This window comes from Hydra vulgaris, chromosome 03, assembly GCF_038396675.1.
Source record: "Hydra vulgaris chromosome 03, alternate assembly HydraT2T_AEP".
NCBI classification, from domain to species: domain Eukaryota; kingdom Metazoa; phylum Cnidaria; class Hydrozoa; order Anthoathecata; family Hydridae; genus Hydra; species Hydra vulgaris.
In genome coordinates, this window is record NC_088922.1 from 26,625,268 (window position 1) to 26,649,000 (window position 23,733).

At 26.9% G+C, this 23,733-nt stretch overlaps 1 protein-coding gene across 5 annotated transcripts in view; it reads right to left on the reverse strand.

Annotated features, from left to right (window-relative positions):
- LOC100206550 (retinal-specific phospholipid-transporting ATPase ABCA4) overlaps positions 1–23,733 on the reverse strand; it is a 160,905-nt gene that overhangs the window by 6,442 nt on the left and 130,730 nt on the right. For 3 of the 5 annotated variants that reach the window (XM_065792798.1, XM_065792799.1, XM_065792800.1), the window contains 12 exons: positions 18,103–18,218; positions 17,880–18,024; positions 14,604–14,727; positions 14,212–14,341; positions 5,528–5,654; positions 5,178–5,249; positions 4,980–5,086; positions 4,159–4,300; positions 3,257–3,391; positions 3,020–3,123; positions 2,813–2,905; positions 2,638–2,737 (listed from right to left, as the gene is read on the reverse strand). In XM_065792798.1, coding sequence (XP_065648870.1) covers positions 2,638–2,737; positions 2,813–2,905; positions 3,020–3,123; positions 3,257–3,391; positions 4,159–4,300; positions 4,980–5,086; positions 5,178–5,249; positions 5,528–5,654; positions 14,212–14,341; positions 14,604–14,727; positions 17,880–18,024; positions 18,103–18,218 — 1,395 coding nt within the window. Of the gene's footprint in view, positions 1–2,637; positions 2,738–2,812; positions 2,906–3,019; positions 3,124–3,256; positions 3,392–4,158; positions 4,301–4,979; positions 5,087–5,177; positions 5,250–5,527; positions 5,655–9,034; positions 9,172–14,211; positions 14,342–14,603; positions 14,728–17,879; positions 18,025–18,102; positions 18,219–23,733 lie in introns of those variants that run through there. The other 2 variants (XR_010637485.1, XM_065792801.1) reach the window with 2 other exon arrangements.

Here is a 23,733-nt window from a genome sequence, read left to right on the forward strand (position 1 = left end):
ATGACTGTAGTACCAAAGAATAAAAACCCATTATCCTCGTTCCAAGAATGCTTCTTTTCTATGCTATTCACAATTAAATATATATACATATACATATGTATATGTATATATATATATATATAAATGTATATATATAACAGCTATATTCAAAGGATTTCTCCACAGAGCTTGCTCCATCTGTAGTAAACATTTGCAAAATCAAAAAAATTTTTAAACTTACATATTTATTGAAAATGGGTACAATGATAAACAATTGGGCTGTATTACCAATTTTATCAAAAACAACAATAAAAACACAACTTTATCAGAATACAATAATTTTCCTGTTGTGTCTTTAAAATGGGTACCAGGCCTTTTAAAAAAACTTCGAAATATATTCTGAAAAACAGGATACAGAGCAGTATTTAAATCAAATACAAATTTAAGACCTTTATAAACATCAAAAAATAAATCAAAACAATCTAGTAACAGCAAACCTGAAACCTATACAATAAAATGCAACTGTTCCATAGTTTACGCAGGTGAAACAAAAATGTTGATAAACACACGGATGCATTAACATCAGAGGAGCATTGGCGAAAAGAAATCTTATCAACCTGCATAAGCATTTCATAAAACCTTTTGCAAAGAAGATATTATTTGGGAAAAAACAAGAAGTTTATAGGTAGAATATAAAATTTTTGAAAGAAAAATTATGGAGGCACTAGGAATATAAAAAAATTTTTTTTTTTGTATTTCTATTGCCTCCATATTGTGACAAACATTTATTCATTGTGCTTTGCACAATGAATAAATGTTTAAATGAATAAATAACAAAATAATGGAATTAATTATGATGAAAGCCATTACCTCAAAACTATGTTTTGGATGCCTTTTTTTAAATTTAAAAACAAAAGAAGCCATTCAACTTATGACATCAGTAGTAACAATTTTATATAAGCTACAACGGTTAAAAATTATTGTAATATTTAATAAGCTAATGAAGCTGGTATCTATAACCCAGAGAAAATTTCAGAAAAAACAAAACTATTAGTTTTGAAAAAAAGTGTATTTCTTGATGTTTTTAAAACAATATGAAATATACTCTCATAAAAGATATTGTCTATCTAATATATAAATATATATATGTTTGTGTGTATATATATATATATATGTAATACATATATATATATATATATATATATATATATATATATATATATATATATATGTAATATATATATATATATATATATATATATATATATATATATATATATATACATATATATATATGTATATATATATATATGTATATATATATATATATATATATATATATATATATATATATATATATATATATATATATATATATATATATATATATATATATATATATATATATATATGTATGTATAAATTAGTAAAAACACATATCTAACTTTTATCTTCTACAGCATGTTTCGCCATCAGTAGTCTCATCAGGAAGCTTCCTGATGAGCCTACTGATGGTGAAACATGCTGTAGAAGATATAAGTCAGATAAGTGTTTTTACTAATTTATTATTGCTCTGTTCTTTAAGAACATTGAGCACTTTATTTGTAGAATACACTGACATAATTTATTTATGTATGTGTATATATATATATATATATATATATATATATATATATATATATATATATATATATATATATATATATATATATATATCAGCCCTCAGAATAAGGGCAATGCTGACCTAAGTGCCAACCTAAATGTGTTTGAGGTCAGCCAGAAACTGCTGACCTCATGTTTTATGGTAATCACTTTGCATTTCCTAAATCCAATAGCTGATATACATATATATGTGTATATATATATATATATATATATATATATATATATATATATATATATGTATATATATATATATGTTGACATTTTATATATACAATTTATATACATATATAGTATACATACATACATATATATATATATATATATATATATATATATATATATATATATATATATATATATATATATATATATATATATATATATATATATATGTATATGATGGCATTTTTAAAATATGCTTATATCTGTATTTACTTTGCCAAAAAGACTATTTAAATTTAAGCTTATGTGTAAAATGTTATTCTTTAATATTTTCCTCAAGTTATTAAAACAAATGTTTGGTCATTTTGTAAAAGAAGACATTCAACCATGTAGATAGCTTGATGACTTTGTCTCATAAGCTATATCGTATTTTTTAAACAAAAAATCATGTTTTTTTTAAATATTTTCAATGCTTGCTCAATTGAATACTTAATGAGATAATATAATGTGTCTGATGAATTAATATGATGTGTTTGATGAGATAATTCGATGAGATAATATAATGTGTGCTTACAAAAATTTCTATTAAGGTGCAGAAAAATTTTCATAAAGATGAAAAACTAAAATTGTTGAAAGGTCTATGCAATTTTAAAGATTTTTTTAAAATTTACATGCGCATACTTTTAAAAATATTTCATCTATTAGTTATAGAGTGATTTTTTGTAAACATAAAAGATATAAAACAAATTTCTCAAAACTAGCTAAATTTTCTTTGTCAGATGCAACAATTATTTTTTTATAACAAAAAATTTATCTAAAATTTTATTCAACCTTTAGTTTTGCGTCTAGTAGATTTGATTTCATAAAAGCTTCAACCTCAACAAATAAATGAGAATTGCAGCGAATTATAATAACGTATTCCAGGCCATACCTAAAAATAAGTAAAAACTAAAAACTAATGAAAACCTGTATAGAACATTTCAAAGTAACTCTATAAGTTGGTTACTTGTTTTTGAGATGTTGAGGAGTTCCCATGCATTTAAACTCTCCATTCACCATGATAGCAATCCGAGAACAAAGGGTTTCACATTCTTCCATGCTAAGATAAAAAAATTTTAAATCAAATTAATGATAATAAACACAATAAAATAATTAATAAAAATTAAACCAAAATTGAAAACAAAAAGTGTAAATAAAGCTACATATAAATCACCTATGGGAAGTGAGTACAACAGATTTTCCATCATGTAATAAAGAAATAATTATGTCCCATAAAAATCTTCTTGATCCTGGATCCATACCAGTTGTTGGTTCATCCTAAATTAACAAAATAAAATAATTATGAACACTTTTTAAATGTCAAAAATAATTAGTTGAGGGAAAATTAAACATAAAACTAAAAAAAAAATGATTAAATTAAAAATCAAAACTTTAATAAAAAGATTTGTACCAAAAAAATCAAAGATGGTGATCCAATAAGTGCAAGTCCAGTAGAAACCTTTCTCTTGTTTCCTCCACTGTACTCACGACATTTTTGGTTTTTATACTCTAACAATCCCAATTTATGAAGTGCCCAATTTGCTACCTAAATAAAATAAAAAAACCAAATTTTAATTTCTCATTTCATATACAAAGCCGATTGTATTTGAATACTACACTGACCACACCAGAATACACTGGACCTCATCTAAAAAATCATTATAATTGAGTCATAAAGTGCAATAACAAGTGTTCTTGCATTAAATATTTTTACAAAGATTTTATGTTATGCATGATTTCTCAACAGTTTATTTAGAAACTGATAAAAGTTAATAAAATATGATATATTTTTTAACAATTTTTATTGAATTTTAAATAGTATAACTTATTATGTTATAAGCCATGAATCATAACTAGCCAAAATACAGTTAGAAGCCAAATAAGAACAGATATCAAATATATTCCAAATATCAGATATAAAAAAGAAGACTATACTAGATCAGTTTGGAAATCAAAATGATTATTGTTATTTATGGGTTTCAATATATACATTTTTTCAATGTTTCTTAAATAAGCTCAATCAAATAAACGCAACTAGCATTGTATAATATTGCATATCTGCACTACTGATAGTTACACAATTGAAGGTTAAAATTTTATATATTTTTGATTTCAACAAAAATATGTTTTTTGTAATGTCAAAAATAGATATTAGGTGTTAAAGTTATTAATTGTAATCCAGTGTAATATTCCTATACACTGTACAAAACCATATTTCAAAAATAGTTTCAAAAATTTTTTTATTCAACAGTTCAATGGTTTAACTAAAAAAAAAAAAAAAAAAAAAAGAGAGAAGACAATGAAAAAAAGTACTTTTTTGCTTTGTGATTTGTTAAATCCACGAAGTTGAGAAAAATACAAAAACAATTCTTTAGCTGTGAGTAACTCATCAAAAGCATCAGATTGAGGACAATAACCAATGGTATGATAAACTTTTTTTAAATCATCTCGAATACTAAAGTTTAATAAATAAAAATACATTTGTTTATAAGCAACACTTAATATATATTATTAAAAAGTATATTTTTAAACCATTTTTTTAATCACCAATTGGAAATAATATGTTAAATATTCATTGTTTTTTGATATCAGCTTTTAGTTACTTTAAATTAAATACTTGAACGAACAAGAGAAGAATTGTAATCATTCTTCAAACTTCCAAGTTTCAACTTATCAAAAACATAAAGAATCTTTTTTTTTGAAAAACAAAATTCCTTTTCACATGTTTAATAAAAGCTCTAGCTACTTTATGCTCATAATTTGAGAGCTCATGTTTTGAGATCATCTATCTAGATTATGCTTTGAGATCCCATGTACATTGGTTTGTATCAACTTACAAAATTAAACAACAAATTAATACAACCAATATACAATAAAAAAAAAGATCAATAAAAATGCTAAGTTAATATAAAAAAGGAGGATTAAATAAAAAGTAAACTTTGCATAAAGGAGATTACAACACCATTTAATTAAAGATGTTGCAGACAACAACTGTTGGCATCAATAAAAATTAAATTATGAATGTTAAAATGTTTACATAACATGTATCAATATTATTCCAAAAAAAAAATAAAAATAGTTTCAAATGTTTGAACAAGTAATATTTATATATTTATTTAAAAGGTCAAGCTTGCCTATAATTATTAACAAATGCATCACCATCTGTTATGGAACTGTCTCCAGTAAGCATTTTAAACGTGCTTGACTTCCCAGCCCCATTTAAACCAAGTAAACCAAAACACTATAAAATATAAAGTTAAAAAAAATGAATATTTTATAAAAAATGCTCTAAATTAAACATTTTTTTTTTTGTTATCTTGTTTTAGTTTTACCTCTCCACGTTCGACACCAAAAGATATTTGATTGACAGCAAGAGTTTTCAGGTTTTTTCTCCCTTTGTATATCTAAATAAATATTCATCTTTGTAGTATTTCTTTTTAAGTTAAAGTTTACTTTCTACTCTCTAATTTTATTTAAAAAAATGATGAAATTGTAATATATTAATAATAATATAAAGATAATTAGTAAATAGATTTAAAAGAAAAAGAAAATCATTATTCCAAAACTTGATTATTTGAACCTATAAATATCTATAAACATTTGAAAATATCTTTAAATACTTATAAATTTTATTAGTTTTTTTAGGCACTTAACAAAACTAAAGTTAATTTTTTTTTCTCACTTTAGATAAATGTAAAGTTCTAAGAGTAAACTGTTTTCCTAAATTTTCTCTAGTGATGCGTTCTTCTTCTTTCATGACATCATCATCCACATCTATTTGTAATGAATGATTTTTAACGTTGTAGGTCCTGTTAAGTAAGAAATAAATTTAACATTAATGAACTACATTTTAAATTTCATAAAACCCAGTTTGTAATAAAAACTTTACATTTAAAGGTATTACTTATTTACAGGTGCTACTTCAGAAGTTACTTCAGATGAAATCACAGAAACATTGAGGCTTTATTTAAAGCCAAAATGTTTCTGTGATTCCATCACAGGTTTAAAATTTTATTATTTGAAAACTTAATAAGAAATATATAAACAGCTTTCTTTATAGTAAAAACATTCAACAACATTTAAAAAAGTCCTTAGTTTAAACTTTCAAATGATCTACGAGAAAAAAGTTAAGTATTAAATGCCTTTATAGCAAACAAAATGTTAGACATTTTAAAGCCCACATTTATTAGCATAGAAGTAAAAATCTTGAAAAATCTATACGATTTATGTATATCCAAATCTAGAATATGTTATCGCACCTTTGTGTTCTCATTTTGAAAAGGATAATGAACTTGAACATTAGGGTATTCCAAAAAAATTAAAGTTCAAAAATGTTGATCTCCCCGGCTGTTTTCTGGTGATGGGTAGCATAAAAACCCTAAATTTCAAATTTCAGCTCAAAATGTTAACCCTAACCCTTGTCCCAAGTCCCCCAAAAATATTTAATTTTCGTTTTTTTAAAAAATTATTATTTCATAACTTTTTTTAAGTAAACAAACAAGTAAACTCAGTTTAAACTTGTATTTTACGCATTTGTTTAGAAAAAAAATCAAAGGCCATTATAACAAGTTTAATATGGGAATTAAAACATCATAAATATTATTGATTTTTTCATTTTTATAGATATTTTTAAATACATTAAAATATATCAAAAGCATATAAAATTTTTAGTAATTAGCTGTCATTTGTTTTTATGCTCATATGTGTCAATTGCTTATTTGAATAAGCTATTATGTTTAATAGTGTTTACAAATTGTTAGTGTATATGTCATAAACTATTTTTGCAAAAATAGCTTATGACATATACACTAACAAATACATACACAACTCCCTTGGGATAATTATGTAAATGTACATAATTATCAAAAATACAAACAAAACTCCCTTGAAATAATTGTGTACATGTATATAATTATCCCAAGGGAGTTTTGTTAATTACGAAAAGTTGTATATAAATTGTAAAATCTAACAGAGTTCTTAAAACTAAATTTAGTTGTCATTTTTAAAATATAGTCATCTTTTTGTTTTGCTATAGTTAAAGATTGAGGTTATGTTTATGATACTATGAGATATTGCAGATCGTTTTGTAAAAGTTATAAAGTCAGCTTTTGTCAATATGAGTCAATCAAGTTTATGCTCAAAATGCCAAATTTGGTTGTTCAGGAACCGTCTGAAAGAACTATCTTCAAACCGAATACCAACTAAGCATGAGGTATTGCGATACTTTTTCTTTTTGAAAAAAATATGAAACATGATAAGTACTTTGTTAGTAACAGTTATATGTAGTAACTACTATACTATAACAGTTATATGTAGTAAGATATATACTATAAATCTAAGATAACTTCTATACTACTATAGAACTGAATTACTAATAAAGTAACAGTAATAAAAAAAAAGTAATAGTAATAAAAAAATAACTCTGTGTTTTTACTCCTGTTTCCTCCCATATAGCACATGAACTGTGTGCTATATAGCACATGAACTGTGTGCTATATAGCACATGAACTGTGTGCTATATAGGAGAAAACAGGAGTAAAAACACAGAGGAGAGACAAAGTAAAACAGAAACTTACAAATTTGTATGAATCATACAGAACCTTAACTAAGCATAAAGGTAGAAATGATGAAAAATCACTTTTATTTATATTGCACATCAAGAAGCAGCTGATATTGTTAAGTGTGACAAATTAAGGAATGCTAAACAAAAAGAAGACTTTAAGTTTTTATATGTTTTAAAGAATGCTAAAAAAGTTGTTTTAGGCTCTGTTGACAAAGATTATAAGAAAAAATTACAAAGTTATAGAAAAGGAAACAATCAAGTGAAAAGTGCGCTAAAAAAAAATTATAGAGCAAATAATTGGTTTTAGAAAATTCCAGAGAAGATGATGATCTAGATTAAATAGATGAAGAATTTCTTCCCTTAAAAAAGCCTATAAAAGAACTGCTTGTAAGATCACTTACTAATCCTTTAAAAGCTAAAAAAGTTTGTTAAATGTGTGACCACTTGAATCTATCTTTTAATCAAGCAACAGGAATCACAGCTGGAATACTAAAAAGTAGTGAAGTTGATTTAGACACTGTGGCTCTTTCAAAAACTTTGTGTCATCAATATCGTTAAGAAAATAGGGCCATAATGGAAGATGAAATAAAATCATTGTTTGTGGCTCCTTAATTTTGTGTTTTGCACTGAGATGGGAAAGTGATGGAGGACCCTCATAGGAAATGGTCAGATAGACTGGCAATATTAATTTCAGGAACTCCAGGCTACAAACAAGGTAAATTGTCAGGTGTTCCAGAAATAGTGGATAGCACTGGGTCTAGTCAAACCACAGCTACATTTTCTTTTGTACAGCAATGGGATTTAGCAGATAATATAGTTGGATTGTCTTTTGACACAGCCGCTTTAAACTCAGGGTTAAAGAATGGTGCATACGTAAAAATTGAAGTTCTTGTAGAAAAATAGTTGTTTTATTTTGCATGCAGACATCAAATACAGGATAGACTGCAGAGCGCAGCCTGGCAAGTGCTTTTTGGATGTAATCACAGCCCAAGTAATAAATACTTTAAAGAGTTCCAGGAAAAATGGGACCATCTTGGAAAAGGATGACTTTAAATGCTTTGGTGTTGAAGTCAGAAAAATGAAGCTACAGCAAAATTCTGAAATTTCTATTTTAAAATAGCAGCTCAAGAATAAGAATTTCGATCAAAGAGATGATTACAAGGAATGCATAGAACTTATGTTAACTTTACTTATAGAAATTCCAGATAGAGGTGCACATTGGCGCAAACCTAGAGTTTTTCATCATGCAAAATGGATGTTTCAGTAATATACGTTGCTAAAATGTACTTCTTTAGAAATTCTATGGGCTATAATGATATAACTACTGCAAAGCTGAGAGAGTCTTTTTGCTGCTCTTGTGTATGTCAAGCACTGGTTAACATACCCCCTTGAAGTTGATGCTCCTTTTAATGACTTAAAACTTTTCGATGAATTGCAAGACTTCAAAGTCATAAACAAGGAAATATCAGAGAGCACCTCAAGAAAATTTAACAATTTTTTGGTATTTAACCGAGAAGATTGCAGTTTTTTCATTGTTTTCAAAAATGTTGTATGACAATGAAAAAAAGAATATTGTTAAGAAACTCTAATTCTAACAATGTGGTGAACTAAAAAAAGCTACACTAACCTTTCCTGTAGTGACAAAAAATACAAAAATTCCATAATTGATTGAACAAAACTCTTGGCTTCTGTTTGAAACCCTTGGTGTGAACACTGAGTGGCTGAAAATTCCTGTGCAAACATGGAAGGAGAACAAAGACTACCTTGAAACAATAAATTAAAAAAAATATATTAGAGTTGTTGAGAGAGGTGTAAAATTAATGCAAGACTTTTCATTGTCCCTCACAAAAGATGAAAAAGGCAAGCAAAGTGTGTTACATGTAGTTGAAAACTACAGAAAGTGTTTTACCGATTTTAGAAAGGCAACTTTTAATAATCATTAAACAAACTTTTACTGATGTAATTACTTTTTCCTATTTAAATCAATTTGTAATAGCTTTGTGTATTCCTTTATATTCAAATGTATAATAAGTTAAAAAATGTGTTGTTTTTTTAATGATATTAGTTTTGATAGTTACTCAATATAAGAAATACCAATAAAACTATATATGAGAAATACTAATAAACATGAAAAATTAGTAATATTTATGATACTTTAATCCCTATATTAAACTTGTTATCATGGCTATGAACTTTTTTTCCTGAGCATATATATAAAATAAAAGATAAAACTGAATTTATTTGTTTGCTTACAAAAAACTATAGATTAAAAATAATTTAAAATCTTTGAAAAAACCAAAAAATAACATTTTTGGGGGACTTGGTACAAGGGCTAGGGTTAACATTTTGGGCTGAAATTTGGAATTGACGGCTTTTATGCTACTCATCACTAGAAACAACCAGGGAGATTGAAATTTTTAAACTTTGGTTTTTTCGGAACACCCTATTGAACACGTTGCGCATCCCAGTTAATTGCGCGTTTAGGCCCAAAATATTTGTGTTTCAATTTTTTACTCAGTTTTTTGTTGAAAGTGTAATTAGATCAGAAAACGTAACTATTATTTTCTTGTGTTAAGTTAAAAACTAGTTTTTATCATAAATATTTTGAGATAATGACTTTATCAGAATGTAAATAGATAAATAATTCGAATTCGAATCGAAGTAAATGATAAATCTTGTTTTAAACAGATAATAATAAGTTTTAACGATTTATCAGTCAAGTCTCATTGAAAAAACTTTAATAAAAAAACTTCATTTTAAATTTAGCCGTCTATTCACAATTCTCTTTTTACAACTTTTTTATCCTTACTTCTTATGGCTAAAGGCAAAGGAAAAAGATTATCAGGAGATCTACGAGTCAAATTATAACTAAACTTAAAAGAAGTGATGCGCCAAGCAAACGAGCGATTGCAAGAGAATATAGTGTAACTGAAAATTCAATTTGATCTCTCTGGAATAATCGAGATCAAATAGAAAAAAGAAGTTTACTAATGATAGAAGAAGCTAGAAAAAAAGCGTATCGATTATCGTCTGGAAAATTAAAAGCAATTGAAAATGAGCTATATATTTGGATTAATGCATTGCGTCGTTCGAAGATTGAAGTACCTCCATCGTTAGAAGTTATGAAAGCAAAAGAAATAGCGCAAAAATTAAATATAAAATAAGAAGAATTAAAAGCTTCTTGGCAATGGCTCGCAAACTTTCGTCGTCATCGAGGCCTAAAATCGATGCATCTCTTTGGAGAAGGAGCTGAAGTTGACAAAGATGATCCTGTTCTTTTTCAGCAACTTGACGACCTTTACTCAGTTATTAAAATGTACAGCCCCGAAAATGTATATAATATGGACAAAACTGGACTTTTTTTTCGTTTGCTGCCTAGATATTCTCTGTTAATGCCTATTGAAGGTAAAAAAAAATCTAAAGAAAGAGTGATTTTAGTTGTTTGCTCCAACGCAACAGGATCTCACAAAATACCTTGTTCTATGATTGGAAAAGCTGCACGAACTGCTTGTATAGTTGGTAGAACATGGCCTATACCGTATTTTTGTCAGAAAAATGGATGGGTGTCTCTATATGTTGGAAATGGTTCAATGAAGTCTTTTATCCTGAAGTTAAATGCAAAACTGGCTTGCCTGTTCTTTTATTATTTGACAATGCACCTGAACATTTTGAGGCATTGAGCGAAATCTTGTAAAAGTTGTTTTCTTCCCTCCAAATTGCACAAGTTGGAAGCAACCATGTGATATGGGGATTATTGCAGCTCTCAAGAAGCGATATAAAAATCTATATCTCTCAGACATATTGTCATATTACAGCCTCGATGTAAATACAAAGGAATGTCTGGATGAAAGTAGTCTTTTGTGCAAAAGAGGTGCAGCAGGAGTTGAATTCCGGAAGCCCGCACATCTTCTTGACGCTGCTAAGTATGTCAATTTGGCTTGGAAATCAATTCAACCTTCATCTCTCAAAAATTGCTTCGACAAAGCAGAATTATTTCAGATTTCCAGTCCCGTTAACACTGAACTATGCTCTGAGGAGGCTGACTTCGCATCTTTTAATATGCTCTTGCTGCTCAACAAAATTGAAGGAACAGGGAATACAATCAGTTCGGAAGATATCAGCAATTTTGAATCAATTGACTGTGAAGATTCTCCAAGGTATATTAAAGCAATCAAAGAAGATGTTGAAGATTGTTTGTCTCTCCAAGAAAATAATGATAATGCAGTTGCTATGGATAACAATTCTGATGAAGAAGCTAATAATGATGAGATAGACGATGGTACAGACTCCTTAGGTATTGAATATATATATTTATCTCTGATCGATATTGGCAAGCAATTAAAATGTCAAAAAGCTAAAGCAATTTTAAAAGACGACAACATATATTAATGAATAGCTACAATTAACTATCATCAAACATACGGTCAGTAATTATGAAAATTAAATGAGAAAAGCTGCAGAATGCATATCAGCCTACGATTCATGACTTTTTCATCATGCATAATATATTTCTTATTAAAGATTTGTTTATATAGTTAATAATTTAGTTTGCTAAATTTTTTCTTATCTTTTTCTTATTTGTGCACTCCTAGTTAATTGCGCACCGCAGTGCCTGTTTCAATTTGCACAATTAACCAAGAGACTACTGTACAAGACAAGTTGTGCTCAAGTTAACTTTATTAAGTGACAGAAGATAACATGAAGATATAATTAAAAATTTCAAACTTGAAATCAAAAGAGAACTAATCAGCTGGCATATTGATTCAATAAACATTTTGCTCATTTTAGGATTAAAAATGGGTTTGTACCAAAATTATTATTAACTAGCTTATCGAATGTAACATTTTCAACAATCAGGTTTTAAATACCTGGAGATTTATACCAAATCAAAGTGTCAATGCTTCAACTACAAACGGTTAAAAAATAAACTAATATAGTTACCACAGCTTATTATTTCTTATTGTAGTTGCTGCGCAAGTGACTAGAATAGGAAATTTCCTATAAATGATATCTATCTATCTATCTATCTCTCTCTCTCTCTCTCTCTATATATATATATATATATATATATATATATATATATATATATATAGATATATAGATATAGATATAGATATTCACACAGTTAATTCCCATTAACTCACACCTCCAAGGGACCAATGAAAATGATTCAACTTAATGAATGTTCAACTAAAGCAAATCCCCATTAAGTCAAACTTTAGATGGTATGAGATATTAGTTTGAGTGAAGACAATTTTTCCTTATTTAATGATAAAGTATAACAGTATCATTTAATTGATACCGTTATTCTAATGTTTCAATAAAAGAAGTTGTGGATTGTATTCACGCAGTACAATCAAAAGAAAACATTTGAAAAAGTTTAGCTACACAATGACTTCTGTCATCGCATTTAGAAGGTAAAGTTTTTTCATTTCAGTGGGCAAGGTTGTCTCCACTGAAAGATGGAAAACAGTAACCATAGTTTGCAGCATGAACGCAGTTGAAATTTATTTACCTCCAACTTTTATATTGCCATGAAAAAAGATGCTGTTTATTTTTCTGGACAATTGTCCTCTTGATTCTGTTGGCCATAAATCTGGTTGGATCACACCGTAAATTTTTGTAATTTATCTAAAACACTTGGTATATAACGCAAAACTAACCATTGTTGATCCTGTTTTGTTGATTGTGAATAACCTTAACTCATACAGTTTTTTAGCCATTGATACTGCAGAAAGAATTCAATGCTAACATTGCCACCACATGCCAGCCTTGTGATGCAACCTCTTGATGTTGCTTTTTTCACCATTCAAAACATACTACAGTCAAGCATGTGATGAACTGGATGTTAAATTACCCAAGTAGACCAATCACTGAAGTACAAATTCTTGCACTTGTATGGCAGGCATATGAACAATCAGCAACAACTGGTATTGCAAGAAAGGATTTGAAACCCAAATCTGGCTCTTAAACCCATAGTTCTTTTCTTTGACTGACTTTGCACCGTTATTGACAAGTGACTAACAAATCAGATTGTTTTAATCAAGAATACATAAAATTATTGTAAATAATGTAATGTAAATTAAATTATTTTGACAGTTATTTATTTATTTATTTTTTGAACCAAAAATTAAAAAATGTTTATGTTTATTGTTTTTTATACAAATCTTGACCTGACAGTTTTTATAGTTATTATTTAAATAAGTTAATAACTTCAGTGTATTTATATTATTGGGAACTTAAGCTTAATAATAAAACATGAAATATAATAAATACAAACCCGATAATTTTATAATTTATTTTAATTTTGATTTTAAAAATAATTTTATTTCTTTTCAAAACCTTAATTAGTTTGATGGTGAATTTGATGGCATTTTTAGTATTTGATGGTGAATTTGATGGTATTATATAGTTTTTCTATAACATGAATGCAGATATAAATATTAATAGAACCCAGGTAGAGTTTAAAAAAATACCTAAAACTGAATTACCCAAAAAATTAGACCTTATCCTATTGCTACAAGGGTTACAAATAATTCAAGCCATAAGCAAAAGTTTAAACAAGCAGAAATGACAACAAGTTCGCTATTTAAAGCTGCAGTTATATATGTTACAAGTTGCAATAATTATAAAAATATTTTTTCTGTAAAAAATTAGCATTAAGTCTATTTAAAAAAAGCATTTGATATCTGTGAAAAGAAATTAGCAGATATCAGAAAAGAACATAACAGATAACATTAACGACGACAACAAAAATTATTGTTATACAAAACTCCATTATAAATTACAATGATATTACTTACCATGGTTTTAGAAAGAAATTATATTGACAAAGCAATGTGAACACAAAAAAAATGACACCAGTTATAGCCATTGCAATTAAATTTCTTCCAGTTATGTCCCAAGAAAATGGATCTCTGAAAGAATTTAAACCTGTAAAAATAAAAAATTATATAGGTATGACTATAAACATGATATTACTACTACAACTAATGTGCTGTCAAAGTAATTTAATATGAATTTATTATGATCATTTGATCACAGTTTAATCTATAAAACTTTTATTACAAAAATTACAAAAAATTACAAAAATTACAAAATTTACAAAAATTACAAAATTTACAAAAATTACAAAAATTACAAAAAATTACAAAAAAAAAACTTTTATTACAAAAATTACAACAAAATAAGTTACCAAAAGATTTTTCGATCTCAGCTTTATTTTGGTTAATACCAAGATCCATAATACCTCTTCCCAGACAATAGTTTGGAAATATCAAAAAGATTTTTTTTAAATATTCATTAATAACACTTCCTGCCTAAAGTATTTTAAAAGAATCAAAATAGTTATAATAATACTTATCAACGATTTAAAATGAAATCTAGTAAAATTTAAAATGAAATCTAGTAAAATTTGAAATGAAATCTAGTAAAATTTAAAATGAAATCTAGTAAAATTTAAAATGAAATCTAGTAAAATTTAAAATGAAATCTAGTAAAATTTAAGTTAGTTTCCTAAACTCAACAAAAACTAAAATATAAAAACTTCAAATCAAAGTTGGAACAAATCAACACAACAAAAAACTTGAAACAATGTAGCATTTAAAAAAAAAAAAACTTACAACAATTTAGAGCTTTAATTTATCGGGTGGACACGAAAAAATCCAGTCAACTTTAAATATTTTTTTAAAACTGCAAATACATTTTATTTCTTTTATTTTTTTAACTAAACTTTTTAACTAAACGGTCTTTACCTTTAATTGTGTTGATAAACTTTTGTTTACAAATCATTGATTTGCAAAATGTTTTGGAAACAAATTGAGGTACATAAAAAAGTTGTAAGTTTTTTTTGCAAAAATCCATCGACTTTTTATCGCTTGATTGCTAAACGTACCAATGTCCCAAAATCTGCAGTCACAGATATTCTAAATAAATTCAAGACTACTCAAATCTTTGAAAGATAACCTAGAAATGAAAGAAAGAAAACCTTCCTTAAATCCAAAAAGGTAAAGACGATTCTCAGTTCAATAGCAAGAAATCCGAACCAGTCATAGCAAGATCTAGCAAAAAAATTCAAGACTTTGCATTCTTTTATCAAAAAAGTACTTAAAAATGCTGGAATTAAAACATCTTATAAGAAAAGTACACCTAAGAGAAGCTTAAATGGTAAAATTAAAGGATTTTGGCGCGCAAAGAAGTTGATTAAAATAATGGTGGACAAAATAATGTGCATAATTGAAGATTGCAAGGCAGACTTTTCGGAACTACCGAAAAGTCCGCCTTGCAATCTTCAATTATGCACATTATTTTGTCCACCATTATTTTAATCAACTTCTTTGGTCAACAATTTTACTATGAGAAGAAAGTTGTTAATGGATTAATTTAAATATGTTCAACAAGAAAAATTAGCATCCAGATTCCTTGTGTGGCAAGCATTTTGTAGGTGTGGTATGCACTCCTCTTGTTTTGTCACTAAGAAGACCTTGACTGCCAATCTCTACATCAAAGAATGCCTCCAAAAAAGACTTTTGCCATTTATGAAAAAACACAAATACCGATGTCTCTTTTGGCCAGATCTTGCTGCTTCTCACTATTCTAAAAAGTTCTACAGCAGTGCAAAGATAATAATGTGAAAATTGTTCCTAAAGATGCAAATCCTCCTAATTGTTCTGAAGAACGCAAGATTGAAGATTTTTGGGCAATAGTTAAAGATAAAAATAGTTTAAGTAGATTAATGCCACCAATAAGGTGAAAAAAGAAAAAATCTGCAAAATGTCATCAACCTGTTATAAAATTCGATCTCTTGCCAAACAGCCCATCAAGCTCCTTAAAATTAAGTTGAAGCCCTAATTGATGTAAACACATTTAATTAAAAAAATTGAAATAAAAAGGATTTATTGGTTTAGAGAAACCTCAGTTTAAAGTTGACCGGATTTTTCCATATCCACCCGATAATTGATTTTATATCGGTTTTTTTCTTTCTTAAAATAAGTTTTTTGAAACAAAAAAAGATAACAAACTATTAACTCAAGAGTGATACAATTCAGATAACATAATACAGCAAGGTATTTGTTAATTGGAAACTTAACAAAAACAAAAAAATAAGTAAAGAATCAATGGCCACTCTTACTGAGTCTGTTGCTTTACATTTTATTACAAATTATCTGCAATCCAATCCATTGCAAAGTTAGCAATGGATTGCTATTGACAATGGATAACTCTCTTTATAGTGCTTGCCATTTTTTTTATTCTGCTTGTTCTGTTCTCAACTTTTAAGGTTCTTAATACATATGGGAGAAGAAAATTAGGAGATTTTTTAAAAAATTATAGTAACATTTTTCAACCCACAAGTTTTATTTGAGTGGGTTGTAGATGCCTGTGGAATGCTTAAAGCACATTTACTTAAAAAAATGCTTAAAACTTTATGCAAACTTTTTTATTATTGGTGGCTTGACCAACAACTAGAAGAAGTATCAGAGGATAAAAGTACTACTTTCTTTGATTGTTGATATAAAAAAAGAAGGATTTTATACATCAAAATAAAAAAAAAAATTCTTTATAAAGCTAAATATTTGGAGCTGGAGCAAAAGCAAAATGGAGTAAAAATTACCTGTTCCTAAGAAAACTCTACAGTCAGGAATCACATCAAAAATGTTGATAGAAATATAGAATTCACAAGAAACTGGTGTAACTATTTAATGCAAGGCTTTATGGGTAACAAATGATCTGAATGGAAGCAATTATTAGCTTTTTTCATAAAGAGTTTTTACTTACTGAAGAAAAGGTTAGCGCATTTTGAAGCAACCTGATTGGACAAACTTTAATCACAAGAAATTTAAAAGGTCTTTTTATAATTCTTTCTTTTTTAATAAATTCATCTACTCAATGCTCCAGAGGGGCCACTACATTCAAGGAGACAGAGAGCCATTACAGCAACTACTTAATTTTTTTTATTTATTTGCAGCTCTAAAGCCCAAACTCTAACAAAACATAAACTTTGTTAAACAATGCCACTGCAAGGAGAAACAGGTTAAGCACTTTTAGAGGAATAGGGCAAATTTGGATCTCAATTCTCTTGATTGTGAACCAAGTGTACTACCAATAGTCTACTACTGCATTCTAAAGGTTTATTAGCTGCCATGGCAATTAAAACAGAACCTGTTTAAGCTGTAAAGCCTAAGCTTCTGTGTTCACAATTTTCTATAACCTTATTCCGCAAAGTTGCATTTTTTTTACTGTTTTAATAACCAATGCTTTGAAAATACATACAATTTATAGTTTTCTTTCATTGCTTTAGAAAATACTATTAAAGATTCTGGACAGAAATAAATGTAATAGGTAAAAAAAACTCTATATTTTACATTTAAAAATTCAACCCAAATACAAATTTGTTCCATCATATATAAAATCCATAACTCCAATTAAATATTGAAAATTAAACACAATATAAATTTGTTTTAAATTTTATTACCTTTTCTTCAACAACATCAAAAATAAATGTTGAAACAGTTCCAATTACGCCAACAAATAAGTTTGCTATTATCATTACAATGTATGCATTGCTTGGTACATTAAAAACAAATGACATTGGATACATCATTGGAGTTATAGACCACCTAAATTATTTTTTGAAATATGATTACTTCTTTCTATTAAAGGTGATATTGTTAATATATCTATAAAACTTTACTTACCCATATAATATAAACAAAAGTAATGTTGCTGGAAAGTTCTGTGATGAAACATATGCTTTTTGATCAAATATAAGGAAGACAACAATGGCAAAAAAGACTGGCATCAAATAACTTGCCTAAAAAAAATCCTAAACTAAATGCATTCTGTGCAAGTAAATTTCAAAGTTACTAAATGAAAATTATATTACTATCCACCCTTGAGTAATCATCCACCATTGAAAAACTATATAAATCATCATACATTCTCGTATGACTATTTGACAATTTAGACAAACATTTTTATATCAAGTATAGCTGTAATACTTTTTATTTTCTAGGAAATATTGAAATATTTATAACTATTACTTAAAAATAACTTTATTCACATAATTATATAACTGTAAAAATCTTTAACAGTAATAATAGCGTATAATGTGTAACTAGAAAATTTATCATAATATAATTTGTCAAAAAAAAGAGTATAACAATGAAAATAATAAGCAAAACAATGAAATATTTAAGTAACAAACTAAATGATGGAAATTGTAAAATGAAAACATTTAAATTTTTAAAAATTATTTTAGAATCTTCAAAAAACTGTTTTAACTTTCATTAAAATTTTTTCTTTTTTAAAACGCATCAAGAGCTCTAAAACATTTCAAATATACAAAAAAAAGTTTACAATAGAAAACCATATTTCATTAACAGAAATATATTATTTAATTATATTGTGACAAATGGTCAAACTTTGTTAATTTGTTGTTGTTTTTATTTTTTACTTTTTAACTTTTTTTTAACTTTTTTTAGAAAAAAAAAACAATTTTTTTGCAGAAATAAATTACTTTTATACAAAGAAATTTCTTGCCCTATTTTTATTATCCCTATTTCAGTATGTCATCAGTGATATTTTGCAGCAATGTAAACCAGCAGTAAAAGATACAAAAGCATAATTTTATATAGTTATATGAAATTATAGTTTTCTTTTTCAATAATCATGATAACTCTCTTTTACTGTCAAATTATAATAAATATAAAAAAATAAATATTTTGTTTTTCAACAATAATCAATAAACAATACAATAATTTTCTTCTTTCATAAAAAAACAAAGCAACAAATTGAACAACTTTTTCAGAGTATTTAGACTTAAGGCCTATATAGTTTCCAATGAATGCACCACTTTGGTTTTCATTGGCTTTTATTAAAGCTGTATTAAAATCTAGTTTTAAATATTTAAGACATTTTCTTATTTTTTTGAATCTTTCTTTGTCAACCTGGAACATAAGTCCTTTTGCTTAACTTATTCGTAATTGCAGTGAATAAAATGATTCAAAATAATAGATGAAAATTGAAAATAAATGACATAGAACAAATCAATAGTTTCAGATAAAAAAAAAGAACCCATTTTAGTTAAACTGAATTAAAAAAATTTACTTTCTCAAAGCTATGATATTACAGAGCATGCAGTTAAAAATTATTCACCAAAAATCAAATCAAATCAAATATATTTCGATATAGTTATAACATTTCAAGGAAATTTACAATAGTACAAGTACTAATATAAAGTAAATACCTGAATATACAATATAACCTTATAGTCAATGATGAAAATAGTAATAATAACTGATAACAATAATACTAATTATAATAATAATGATAATAATAACAACAATAATAACAATAATAATAATATTAACAAAATGATAACAATTATAGTTAAAGGAGAATTTATAAATAAGGACAATAACAGCATATATATTTATAAATAAGGACAATAACAAATAACAGAGAATATCATAAATAAGGATAATAACAGCATATATATTTATAAATAAGGACAATAACAGAGAATATCATAAATAAGGACAATAACAGCAGTAACAAAAATTTAGTGAATAATGACAGCGACAACAAGCATTTAGTACGAAGTAGAGAATGATTGAATGAAAAGAGATAAATAAATAGATAAATAAAGAATGCCAAAATATTGGTACTAATATCAATAATATTAGAATGAAAAAAGTTTAAAAATGGCAGATAGAAAAAAATTTCAAAATGTTAAAAATATCAAATAAAAAACCGAAGCATCACGAATTGATATACATAACAAAGAATTCCAATATTAATTTGTAGAAATATTTAATTGTATTTTTTTAACAAATAATTAAAAAGCTTGATTTTGAATTCAGAGATTGAATTAAGAGATTTTAGATCAAGAGGTAGTTTGTTCCATAAGGTAATAGATTGATATTTAATGGATTTATTTCTATATTTAGCAGAGTGGTGTTTTGGAATAACTAAGTTCAAGCTACTGATGGAGCGAAGAGGATAGTGACTATTTGTACTTGTAAAGAAATTGTTGAATGATAGGGGAAGGTTTTTGTGATGATAATTCCAGACAAAGTGGCAGTTAAGGAATATCACAAGGTCGCTTAATTTTAATATATTTGAAATTAGGTATAGCACATTCGATTTAAAGTTATTGTACTGAAAATATATTATTTTCAAAGCTTTATTTTGGAGATGGGACAACCTTAAAATGGTTTGCTTATGGGATATGCATGCCAAGTATGGGGACAAGTATTGTCCCCATACTTAGCATGCATATCTTACATGGGACCCAAAAATAGCATGATATATATTTAGTAGAGTTTCTAGATTTACATAATGGCGGACTTTGGCTAGCATTCCATTAGATCTGCTGAGTTTTATTCAGATGACCTTGAAAAGAAAGATTAGAATCAAAAGGATAAATTTTTTGTCTGCTTATTCTGAAATTTAAGTGCTTATTATTGGTGCCAGATTGGATTTAAAGATGATCAACTCTGTTTTGTTAGAACTTAGAGAAAGTTTATTAGAACAAAGCCACTGAACAAGATTTCCAAGATCGTGATTAATATATTTGTTGATTTTTTTAAGTGATTTGTCAACCAATAGCATGTTAGTATCATCAGCAAAATGGTTAGCAGTTGCAAATTTAAAAGAAGTATTTAAGTCATTAATAAAAAGAAGAAAAAAGAAGCAGTCCTAAAACTGAACCTTGTAGGACGCCATTTGAGCAGATTTAGTGCCATTAATGGAAACAAACTGTGTTCTGTTTTGGAGAAATGAAGTAAACCATTTTAGTGGGATGCCTCTGGTTCCATAGTATTCCAAGTTTGTGAGAAGAATGGAGTGATCCACAGCATCAAAAGATTTTTGCAAATCTATAAACAACCCACATGCAAAGTGCTTATTATCTAGAGCTCTTCTAATCTTCTCAGTAATTTCAATAAGTGCGAGGGTTGTGGAATGTTTGCTTCAAAATCTATATTGATGTTGGTACAAGCATTTAAATTTTTCTAGAAACTTGTATAGCCTGTTATGCATAGCCTTCTAAAAAAGTTTGCTTAGGTTGGAAAGAAGGGAAATGGGTTGATAGTTAGAAAAGTCTAGTAAGGAGCCTTTTTTATAAATTGGATTGACTTTAGCCCCTTTAAAAACTTCAGGGAATTTGCCACTTTTAAAAGAATTATTTATCATAATGCTAAGAGGTTTAAAGATTATGTGAGAAGTAAGTTTAAGAAAATATGTAGGTATGCTGTTAGGTCCATAACTTTTATCACATTTAAGAGCGTTATTAATAAGACTAGATACCTCATCTTCACTCACAGGGTCAATAAAGAAAGAATTAGCATTAGGCAAATTAAGGAATTCACTATAAGTATGTTTTGATGGCATGATTTTATTGAGTAGTTTTTCACGAGTAGAGACAAAGTAGTTATTAAATATATTTGAAACAGTGGCATGGTCTGTGATGATATTTTCATTCAGATTTAGCTGAGTAGGTGTTTTATGTAATGATGCTTTATTATTTATAATATCTTTTATGCCTTTCTATCTATTTTTTATGTTTTTCATGTTGTTATTAAAATATGTTATGTAGTATGATTTTTTACTACTTTTTAATAAGTTGCTAATTTTATTTCTATAAAATTTAAATTTTGTGAAAAGTTCATTTTTAGTATTAATGTTTTTACAATTTTCAAATTTTTTATAGAGTTTGTTTTTTACAGAAATAGATTTAAGTAAGCCTTTAGAGATCCAGGGTTTAGATTTTTTCCAGGATTTGATTTTTAATCAAAGTTTTATAGGGGGCACATTGGTCTAAAACTCTATTAAACAATTTTAAAAAATTATTGATGGATTCATTAATATTGTCATCTTTTTAATCATAAGCTCCCAGTTGATTTTAGAAACTTCTAGAATAAATTTGTTAGAGTCAAATTTTTTTAGACATCGTCTAGAAATTTCAACTTTATTTGGTTGGTTGGATGTGCCAGGAACACAGACAAATTGTGCCATGTAATCCGAGATAGAAATAGTTAGATTACCTGAAAGATAATCAGAAGAGTAGAAGTTCATAAAAATGTTATCAATGAGTGTTTGAGATTAAGCTGTTATACGAGTAGGTAGGATTATGGAAGGATTAAACGAGTAAGAACATAAGGTATCAAGGTAGTTAAAAATAGGATTAGATTCACTATAGCTCAGTAGATCTGCATTGAAATCACCCATTAAAAAGATCAATTTTTGTTCTTTGCTTAACTTTTCAAGAAGTGGAGTTAAAAATGTTGTATTGAAATCATTTTGATTCATTGATGGATGATGATATATACAAAAAGAAAAGTTAACTGTAAAGGAAAGTTCACTGAAAAAAACTTTAGTATATGCATATAACTTTGCAGATGACTTTATATATGACTTTTGCAGATGACTTGCAGATGAGTTTATATATGTATTTCAAAAATTCTAACTAGACCAAACAGGACTCAATACACCTTTGTGGATCTTATCAGACATACAAATTAGTGATTATGATATATAAAAAATATAGCAAAAACATTTGCTAAAAAATTTAATCTTTTTGGTACTAAAAAGTGGAAAATAAACTTTTAAATTTAAATTTAACAGTTCAGTAAACTAAAGATTGACAGGTCTGCACAAATTTATTTCTAAACATTCCTGTTAATCATTAGTCTAATAAACTATTAAATTTAAAACAAAAAGTTTATTTTCCTCTTTTTAGTACAAAAAAGATTATATTTTTAGCTATATTTTGTTTTCTATTTTTTAGTCTTTACAATAAGTTACTGCATTTAACAATGAAAATTATTGTTATATAGCATTATTATTCTTATGTTGCAATATTATTATCAAACAGTGTTCAGATTATAAGAAATAAGAGAAAGATTTGTGATTAAGTTCCTTAGTAGCAAGCAACATTGGTGCAATATTGGTACAATATTTATCTCAATGTTGGCTAAATGTTATTAGCAATATTGCACCAATGCAAAATGTCCACATTTTGCACATGCATAGCAAATATTTACAATATTACTATATATAAACTGCCAACATATTTTTTAACATAATCAATGAAAAAACAATAATATTAAAAAAAAAGCTCCCTGAGAAGGAATTAAACCCGCAACCCTGTTAGACACACCTCAAAATTAGACACCTATTACATCCACAGGACTACACTACTATAACAAAGAGTAGAAAAAAAGAAGTATTTGAAAACTTTTTGCCCACAAATAAGGTTTTTATTATATAAACACTTCTACACTTGTACAAATAATGTGAGCGACAAAGTAGAGAACATATTTTGT